Below are 9,852 nucleotides of genomic sequence, written 5' to 3'. Positions count from 1 at the left end.
ACCTTTTAGTCGGATGAAGTTCCACCAGTTCCTCGAGTAATTATCCGTCTTCGTAAGATGATCGCCATGGAGTCTGATGCTCAGCTACACTAAATTGTCCTAAACCGAGGCTTAGCTATAAGTAGTCTAGAAATCAAGACATATAGTTTTGACAACTAAACTTGACAAACATGCTTGAGATAGCAACACATGCGAGTTCGACCGAGCAATGCTCTAACATTTATTAAAATAAATATTCATCGGAAATCTCTACACGTAAATAATAACAAGTTACTCATTCGTGCAATGTCGAAAACAAGAAATCCTTAGATAAACTATACTTCATAACTCCATATACTTAAGTTGTCGAAAAAAAACAGTTGTATATCACTCTTAGTCTAACCTAACAAAGTTGAGTTTAGTAATCTACTCAAGCAACTCTAGTTTTGAAACTAAACTTGATAACCCAGAATTCACATACTAGCCCTTGGTTACAAAATTTCAAAATAACTTCTACAAACAAAACAAAAATTATTCTTTGTGAAGCAAAATATTATTGCTTTCGACTTTTAGAATTAACTTCTGATATCCAAACACTGTCAAAAATAAGCTGTGTTTTATCTATAGAGCTCATGCTAAAATTGTATGCCAAAACAAACTTGTGATTTATTTTCATTTCTAAAAATCAAAGAATAACCTATAGAGTGGTATGTATGCACACATGCTATTGGTCAAAGAGTCTCTTTGACCAGAAGTCAACGTGTTCTCAAAACAATAATGGCAGCAAATTGTAGTAGGTGTAAATTATAAGAAAAGATTGGGTGGAAATATTGTATCCCACCACCATAGTATCTGTCAACATCCTGCTTCAAAAGCATAGTGGCAATAGGAATGAAAAAACATTAGCAAAAAATTTGGTTTTCCATTTCCACTGTCTTTCCTTATTTCATTCTCCTCTCATTCTCACTAACTTTCAGCTTTCCGCTCACTTTCCGAAAATTCCGTAATCCTTACTCCGCCCTTAATTTAGCAAAAAGAAATTAAATTCAAAAACCAAACAAAAGATCATTTCTTCTCATTGTAGCTCTACAGAATTGCACTCCACTCATTTCTTCATCTTCTTCTTCAGAATTGCACTACACTCAATCACTCATTCTTAGTTAAGAAAAGAGATCAGTAGAAGAAAATGACAAGAAGAGTAGATGAAGAGTATGATTATCTGTTCAAAGTAGTACTCATTGGTGATTCAGGTGTTGGTAAATCAAATCTTCTTTCTCGATTCACTCGTAATGAATTCTGTTTAGAATCAAAATCTACCATTGGTGTTGAATTCGCTACTCGTACGCTTCAGGTATATATCTTACTTTCTCTTTCAGAGTTTTCCATATGTTTTTTTGCTTCTGTTCAATAGATCTGGTATGTACTGTTAAGATCTGAACAGAATTTTGGTATTTGGTATCTCGATCTGCATAATTCATTCTATACTGTCAGCAAATGTTTGTCATATTTTGACTTCATGTATTCACGTTCACATTGATTTTACTTAACTGTTAATGTGAGTAATTTTTAATCAAATTAATTACTGTAGATGATCTGAGAATATTCAATTGGTAAAAAAGAGTAAGTTATAAGTTTTGATGATTTGAACTTTAGGTGGTGGGAATAATTTGAACTTAAGAACTTGTATTGTTGTTGGTCAACATGGCTCCACCCACATGTGTATTGGTGACAACTAAATTATTTGAACATGTCAACCGTCTTTAGGACTCCCCACTTGTAAGGAAACAATGTCGATGGGGGCGGAGTTACGCCATTAGATGAGCTAAACAGACTAGACTTGGTATACTGACAATTTCATACATGAGGATTGAGAGTTGAGAGCATTGAATTTGAATGACATGATTGACGTTAGATGAGCTGGAATTTTATATCCTGACATTTTTTTATACTTAGAGAAACTTCAGATCTAAAAGGAAATGCGCGTACTAGCATCATAAACTTTCTGTAATAAAAACTTCCATGTGACTGGTGAGGAGCTGGGGACAGCGGAATGTGGAGACTAAGGAACTGTCAAATGTATGGAGACTGTTAGGTTGGCTGTTTAAAGTACTCAGGTGGGATCGGCCGGGACCATGTGTCCGAGGGTTAAGGACAGAATATAATGCCAATAATCTCACCAGTCCTTCGTACTTGGTTATGGACTCTAGATTCATCTGTTTTTTTACCTTTCAATTGTCCAAGTCCTTAGTTGGAGAGCGTATCTAGATTTTCCAGATAGGTATGTAATTAGAGAGCTAGTTTTTGAATCTCAGCACAGTTTGTTAGATCAGCTCTATTATTTGTGTTAGACTAACACAAATGAGTCAGTCAGTAAACTTCTGAAGCTAGATTTCTTGATCTCTTTTACATGACGCGTCAATAATTTTAGCTGTGTTTTAAATCCTGCATTGAATTGATTAGAAAGCTCCGTCTCTGTTGTGATTCAGGTTGAGGGAAAGACGATAAAAGCACAAGTATGGGACACTGCAGGCCAAGAAAGATACAGAGCCATAACTAGTGCATACTACAGAGGGGCACTTGGAGCTATTCTTGTCTATGACACAACTAAACCCACAACATTTGAGAATGTCACCCGTTGGCTAAAGGAGTTGAGGGAGCATGCTGATTCAAACATTGTCATTATGTTGATTGGAAACAAAACTGATCTTAAGCACCTCCGTGCAGTTGCAACAGAAGATGCTCAGAGCTTTGCCGAAAAGGAAGGATTGTCATTCATTGAAACCTCGGCTCTTGAGGCAATAAATGTTGAAAAGGCTTTCCAAAATATATTAGGAGAAGTATACCGGAAAATTAGTAAGAAGTCCATTTCTTCCAAGGATTCTACAGCTACAAGTATAAAAGAAGGAAAAACCATTGACGTTTCAGATACATCAGATGTTATCCCTAGGAAAACATGTTGTTCTTCCTCGTAGAGAGGTAAGGATCTTCAGTGCTATTTAATTACTTATCAAGTTGGGTGAACAAGGCTCACCACTATCTGGACATTATACCTGGACCGATGGATGAAAGGAATGTGTTGGCATCCATTCCCCACTTTTGAAATTCTGCACTGTCTTTTGGTAAATTGTGAATTTGTGCTTTTGTTCATTTGTTATTTTTTTTCTTGGGTTTGTTTCCTCTTGGGGTACTTGATTCCTTAACGAGGTATTTATGTTTTTAGTCCATTTCCGAAATATTTTCTTTGTTCATTCATAAATCAGATTAAAGGAAAAACAGATTGTATTCAGTCCAGAAAATAGTCATTTTAAGCATATGTAACTGGTATTGTTCTTGAAAGTCATCTTCGATTCAGTTCAGTGCAGGTCTGAGGACAGGATTTCAAATGTTCATATAACATAGACCAAGGTCACTAATCTTTGAGCTTCCCAAGGTTAGATTGACGTCAGTAAAGTTCACTGTTTACAAATTGGCCTAGATCTAGTTTAACATGGAAGGCACCCACATTCTTGAGCGTGGGTGTGTGCACAACTACAGATGGTCTTCAAACAAGAAGAGTCCAGAGTTATTTATATCTTTGACTCAATATGTTCAGCCCACCACAAATGTTTGGTGTTTGTATGGTTTACTGATCTTTCCAGACAAGCATATAATTGCAACACAGAATAGAAATCCACAATGGTTACATTTCAAGTTTAGATTCTAATCCAACATCCATACAAGAAAGCAAAAACAGTCATCTATCTAAGCTTCTTATCATCGTCATATCACAGTGTTGGTAAAAGAAAATACACATCATGGCTAGCTGCAACAATTACTTTTCTCCTGAATTGGCTGCCCCTTCATTTGAACAGTTGATCCCTTGTTGTCAGAAGTAGGTTGGTTTCCCATTCTGCAAGCAATGAAAGAGCAGAGATTAATTAATATTACAGCACATCAGACTGAAATCCAACACATAGAAATCATGGAGAGAAATAATAACAAGTGGAAGTTCACTTTTTCTTAATCTCAGCAGCCATGGTTAGAAAAGCTTGCTCCACATTTGAGCCTTCTTTAGCACTAGTCTCAAGGAAAGGAATCCCAAGTGAGTCTGCAAACGCCTGTAGTTCATATGGAGAAAATGAATCAAAGCAAGATTTAAAAACACATACATAGATTAGAAAATATACCGTACTGTTAGCTTTCACACTTGCCAACCTTTTCTCACCATGTAAAGAAAATGACACATGTATTATTTTTGTTTCTTTTGGTCACAGAAATACCATTTGGCAGTCAGCAATATAATTTCTAAGACATGCTCATCAATAATCCATTTTGTTTCATTTTCCAGAATCCTAACAATTGTGTACATACAGTTAAGTTAATCCAAGACGCGAATTCATGGGAAAAACAAAGACTTGTAAGAAAAGCGATAAGAACATCTGGAACTAGGAAGGATTTTATCCAAATTTGATTTGGGTGGAAATCAAGTTTTCATGTTGGCAGTTGGCATAAGTACACTAATTCCCATTTAAGATTTCCATGCATGTCTTAGGTGGTAAGGGAAGGATGGAGCTGGAGATTCGCAGAGACGGATGTTTCCATAGGATTCATGTCATCCAAACAGCAGCGAAAACATATGGATGCTTAAAACATGAGTCTAACTTCCAAACACACCATGAAATAGATACCCATCAGTAAGATTTCCACTTCTAATATGTTGCGACATGCCCAATAGTAATCAAGCTTGAGTTGCCATATTTATAAATGGAAGTCCAAGGAAAAAGGTACAAAATATCACCATGAAAACAATCATAATCAGTAACCAATAATTACCTTAGCGGTCTCTGTGTCTACGACCTTTTTATCAACCAAATCACTCTTATTACCAACGAGAAGCTTGCACACACTGTCATTTGCATATCTATCAATTTCGTTCAACCACTGCTTTACATTGTTGAAACTCTCCATATCAGTAACATCATAGACAATCTGCACAATCCCAAGACAATAGTATGCTTAAACACAGCTACGAAATTGTTTAACACGCATCTTTGCTAAATCATGAACGTTTTCAACCTTGATTCTGTTAATACAACATGGTACACAACCAGCAAAATAAATATTAAACACAATAAGCTGGATAGTGCAACACTACGTATGAAGGCAGGACATCTTAAACACACCAATATTGGAGAATGTATAGTTTTTCTTAGAAAAAGAAAAAGAACATTCCTGTGAAGTGCTGAGATAGCACATCTGTTACGAAAAAGATAGTATTGGTCCTTGTAAGATACACTAACTTTTTATGACAAAATACGTAAATCATGAATCATATCCTGCTCGAACTTTTTTGCAGGATGAGGTGACAAGTTTAAAAGATGCAGCATACATGAGACAGTGTAGTTTAAATTAAAATCAGCAAATACAATATGAAAAAACAAAGTGAAAATCTATAGACAGTAACAATATCTTACAATGATTCCATGTGCACCTCGATAATAACTACTCGTTATTGTCCTGAATCGCTCCTGTCCAGCAGTATCCCACTAAAACACGCACAGAGGTAATCAAAGTCAGAAAATCTAATTAGACTTCAATGCACATAATTCAAAGCTTTAATATCTAATCAACAAATTTCTCAATAATTTCTGCCTAAATCATTACAACTTACAATCTGAAGCTTGACTGTTTTCCCATCCAGCTCCACAGTTCTAATTTTCTGGTTTCAACATCCAATACAATCATAAGTCGAATGAAGTAAATCAAAACTGCAAACAAGTAAATGCATGTAAAAAAGAGGAAGAGATAAACTAACAAAATCGACTCCAATCGTACTGATGTAACTATCAACATACGAATCATCCTGCAAAAACAAAAAACAAGATATAGTTTTCATCATCAATATAACTAGGACTTTTTCTTAAATCAGACTTTTTCAACAAAGAATGAAATACAAACTTACAGCAAATCTGAGAAGCAGACATGATTTTCCAACAGATGAATCTCCAATTAAAAGAAGCTTGAATAGGTAATCACTGTTTCAAAACATCAAACAAAGAAACAGATGAAGATTATATAGGAAAAAGAAAAAATTATCACGGAAAAAAAGGAGTAGATGTTGAAATGAAAAGTTCGAATTTGAATCTTACTATTCGTTGCTCATGATGGAAAATATGGATGAGGAATGGAGGGATTTTGTTTGGGGGTAGTTCTATTTTTAGGGTTTGAACGATGGGAGGAAAATAAGTCTCTCTCCTTTTACCTGTAAAGAAAAACACTGACGCGTGATATTGGTGTCACAACTTCTGTAGTTACTGTAATTAAAAGATTATTATATTGAAAGATCGTCAAAGTCCCGTAGCTCAGTTGGTTAGAGCGTTGGTCTTATGAGCCGAAGGTCGCGGGTTCGAGCCCCGCCGGGACTATTATAATTTTTGGTTTAAGTTTTTTTCTTACAAAGACGGGACTATTTTTCAGATCACAATTTTGGGTTTCAGTTTTTGCGGGTTCGAGTCCCGCCAGGATAATTTTCGGTTTAAGTTTTTTTTCTTATAAAGACTCATGATATTTCAGCTGATCGACTTTTCTTTTAGCCGAAATTATGGCTTTTTTTTCTTGTAAAATCGATTTTGCAATTCGAAAACCTTATAAAAGTTTTTCAAAATCATCATACATTCTTGACTAACAATTACTTAGCAAAAATAAAATAAGATTGACTAACAATTCAATTCATACAAACATAAAAAAAAAAAAAATTTAGAATACATTTTCTCTCCCCTCTTTAAAAGACCATATATCATCAAAGGGACAAACTGATTTTGAAGATCAGTACGTATCACTGCCCAAAGCAGTGATTGGAACAAATCCAAACCCATTGTTTGTAAGAACATGTAAAAAACATGAACCAATGTTTTCAAAATAAAATTGCACAATGCAATAAAGGAAACATTTTCTCAAGTAATAGTGTCTAAAATAGCATAGGTTATCCGAATCGGTCTGAAACGGGACAAATCGGTCTGAATTGGCTTGGAAGATTTGTTGACAGTTGTAGTAGTGTAAGAACTTAATGATAATCTTGATCTAGTCGTTTATGTCTTTGTTTGCACTAAGAGTTATTGATGTCTTTGTTTTTTCATTGTAGAACCTATCCGAATATACTCTCTTAAAAACAGAGGGATGTAAGAAGACCAACCTTGAGCAAACTCTTTAGTAGTATCCGGTAAAGTTGAAACAACTCGTCGGAGCTTCTTTACCTTCCATAAAATTTGTTCATCATGGATGGGGTAACAAACCACTCGAAGTAGAGCGTCAATCGATTCACAGACAATAACCCATAAAACCAAAGCAAAATTTAAAACCTTACAACTAATACAAATTACACAGAGAAGTAAAAACTAAACAAACAAAGATACTGCTAAAGACCGTTTTCCACCAAAATCGTTGCAAAATCTGCAAATATGGTGAAGATGTATCTGATGCTAAAATAATTGATGTTGTTTTGTCTGGATCATAAGTTAGGACTGAAGATGTTGATGATATGTATTAGTTTTTTCTTTGAGAAAGATCACAACACATACCTGCACAATCAATCACAAACCCAGGATGAAACCCCCCCCCATCCAAAAAAACTAAAAAATAAAAAATAGGGCCGAAAATAAAATACAAACGGCAGCTAAATCTAACAACCACAAAAAATGACTGAAACTAGGAGAAAAGAGCTTTGATGGCGATTGATCTGCTCAAATCGTCTTCAAGGAGCTCAACCAAATAGGGTTTTCGTTTTCTTTCTATTCCTAGAGAGAGAAAATTATTTATTGAATGCGAGATCGCGGAAATTATGGTTTGGTCTTACATTATGTGGTCTCAAGTTAGTTTGATCCACCTATATTTAAGGACATTTTATTTGGTCCTTTTACTTATAATACAAAACTATTTTTTTATTTCCTATTTTCTCTTATTTTTTCATGTCATTCTCATTCTTTTTTTTTTTTTTTCTTTGTCTCTCTGCTTAAGATGAAGAGAAATAAAACATCAAAATTTAATATCTTCTGAATTTGGAAAGCTCTCGGCGAGATCTATACAATGAGTACCCTTGTAATATATTCCAAAGCATTAATCCTCGCGAGCATTAATAAAATGGTAGTTTATATTCAAGAATAAACTATCATATAAATGACAATTCACTCTAGCAGTTCATTTTGTATGATGAACTTGTATGGCAGTTCATTTGCGACAGTTCATTTTGTAGAATGAACTCGTATGATAATTTATTTTTAGTAGTTCATTTTGTAGAATGAACTCGTGTGGTAGTTCATTATAGTAGTCATTTTGCAGAATGAACTCATATGGTAGTTTATTTCATGTGCTTCATTTTGTAGAATGAACTTGTTTGCTAGTTCGTTTGTAGAATGAACTTGTATAGTAGTTCGTTCTAACAGTTCATTTTGTAGAATATACCCGTATGGTAGGTCATTCTAGTTAGAATTTCATTTCTAAAATAACTACCATACTAGTTCATTCTAGCAGTTCAATTAGTAAAATGACCTCGTATAAATAATTAATTTTATAGTTGATGTTCAGCTCAATGACAACATAAAAATTAGTGTCTCGAAAAATAGAAAAAATGGTATTCGTTGTGTAGATCTCGTCGAGAGATTTCCGAATAAATAAAATTTATTATTTTTTACTTATAGTTCAGCTTTTAAGTTTTTTTTTTATTTTTTTCATAAAGTTTTCATAAAGAGATAAAATAAGAGAGTATAGGGTGTTTCTGACACTGTTTAAAAGAGGATGATGTCATCATGTGTAGGTAACCTTCTTCCTAGGACCAAACGATAGTTATTTGGACCATACTAAAGATATATTCTTAAAAAAGGACCTTAACGCAATTGGGCCAAGTCAATGAGACTAAACTAACACAATCTATTTTATACTGAAATTAATTAATAGTTGGATTATTTAATGTTTGATATCCAGCAAATGTCCAACACCTAGTTTTGGTACCCAACATTTGAAATATTAAGGGTTGGTACCTTGACCAGTCAGAAACTGTCAAGTCAAACAGTTGACTTAACATATTGTTACTTAAACAATTAAAACAATTAATAAGTATTAATCACTTAACAGTTCGTGAACACTGTTATCACGTGATTTTAAGAAAAAACATGTGATCCATCCAACTTAATTTTACGACAACAAATAAATTGACCAAACGGTCACAATTTGTCCTTTGATCGGGGTGTTCTGCTCACTCAATAATTTTTTCGAACACCTATTGTGCTTCTGCTGGTGATGAAAATCTGAGCTTGCCGCTCTACTGCGTACCCATTTCATATCTTCTATCACCTTCAAATTGTGGAAAACGGAAAACTTGGTTCATTTACTTTAATTGGTTTACCATCAGATATATATCCAACCAAAATCTTGACTTGTTCGAGTTTTAGAATAAACCCATTTACAAAAACCCACTCATCATTCATCTTTTAGTTCTCTCCATTGATCACCATAAATTAACGGGAGCTACTACAATTTCAGTCCATCTTACTTGGATTTCTTGACGTGGATAAGAAACCAAGATTCCCAAATCCACCAGAGCTACAAACTCCTATTAATCCCCTTTCTACACAACCACTAACTAACACAAATTTCCTTCCAGTCCATATTACGGCGGCATCAACAATTTCATTCCTTTTCAAATTTTTACATAAATTAGAATCTTATTCTAGCACAAACTGCAATTCACCCAGACTGTTGGTGGAGTTCTGATGGTGGCTATGGGGAGAAGAATGAGGAGGAAATACACGACATCATTCGGAGAAGGTGGTGGTGGTTGATACTTAATATCACATGCGAAACCTCATCCTGGTCGTTAATATAACTATAACATATGGAGAT

The 9,852-nt window shown here is 34.5% G+C and overlaps 2 protein-coding genes and 1 non-coding gene across 3 annotated transcripts; 2 read left to right on the top strand and 1 right to left on the bottom strand.

Annotated features, from left to right (window-relative positions):
* Window positions 1–874: 874 nt before the first annotated feature.
* On the top strand, window positions 875–3,311 carry LOC113356539 (ras-related protein RABA2a-like). Its single transcript, XM_026599700.1, has 2 exons — window positions 875–1,330; window positions 2,466–3,311. Exons 1-2 carry the CDS (start codon window positions 1,166–1,168, stop codon window positions 2,949–2,951), a joined length of 651 nt encoding a protein of 216 aa, XP_026455485.1. The 5' UTR covers window positions 875–1,165; the 3' UTR covers window positions 2,952–3,311.
* Window positions 3,312–3,519: 208 nt separating this feature from the next.
* On the bottom strand, window positions 3,520–6,237 carry LOC113356538 (ras-related protein RABD1-like). The gene is made up of 8 exons (XM_026599699.1): window positions 6,108–6,237; window positions 5,921–5,993; window positions 5,774–5,821; window positions 5,630–5,677; window positions 5,433–5,504; window positions 4,792–4,947; window positions 3,973–4,076; window positions 3,520–3,868 (listed from the first exon to the last, which is right to left on the bottom strand). Exons 1-8 carry the CDS (start codon window positions 6,119–6,121, stop codon window positions 3,778–3,780), a joined length of 606 nt encoding a protein of 201 aa, XP_026455484.1. The 5' UTR covers window positions 6,122–6,237; the 3' UTR covers window positions 3,520–3,777.
* A 72-nt stretch (window positions 6,238–6,309) lies between these two features.
* On the top strand, window positions 6,310–6,383 carry TRNAI-UAU. Its single transcript has one exon. It is a non-coding gene; the product is annotated as a tRNA-Ile (tRNA).
* The last annotated feature ends 3,469 nt before the right edge of the window (window positions 6,384–9,852 follow it).

The sequence above is a fragment of the Papaver somniferum genome, chromosome 3 (assembly GCF_003573695.1).
Source record: "Papaver somniferum cultivar HN1 chromosome 3, ASM357369v1, whole genome shotgun sequence".
NCBI lineage: Eukaryota > Viridiplantae > Streptophyta > Magnoliopsida > Ranunculales > Papaveraceae > Papaver > Papaver somniferum.
Note: the sequence above shows the minus strand (reverse complement) of the source record. Positions and strands in the feature narration are given on the sequence as shown.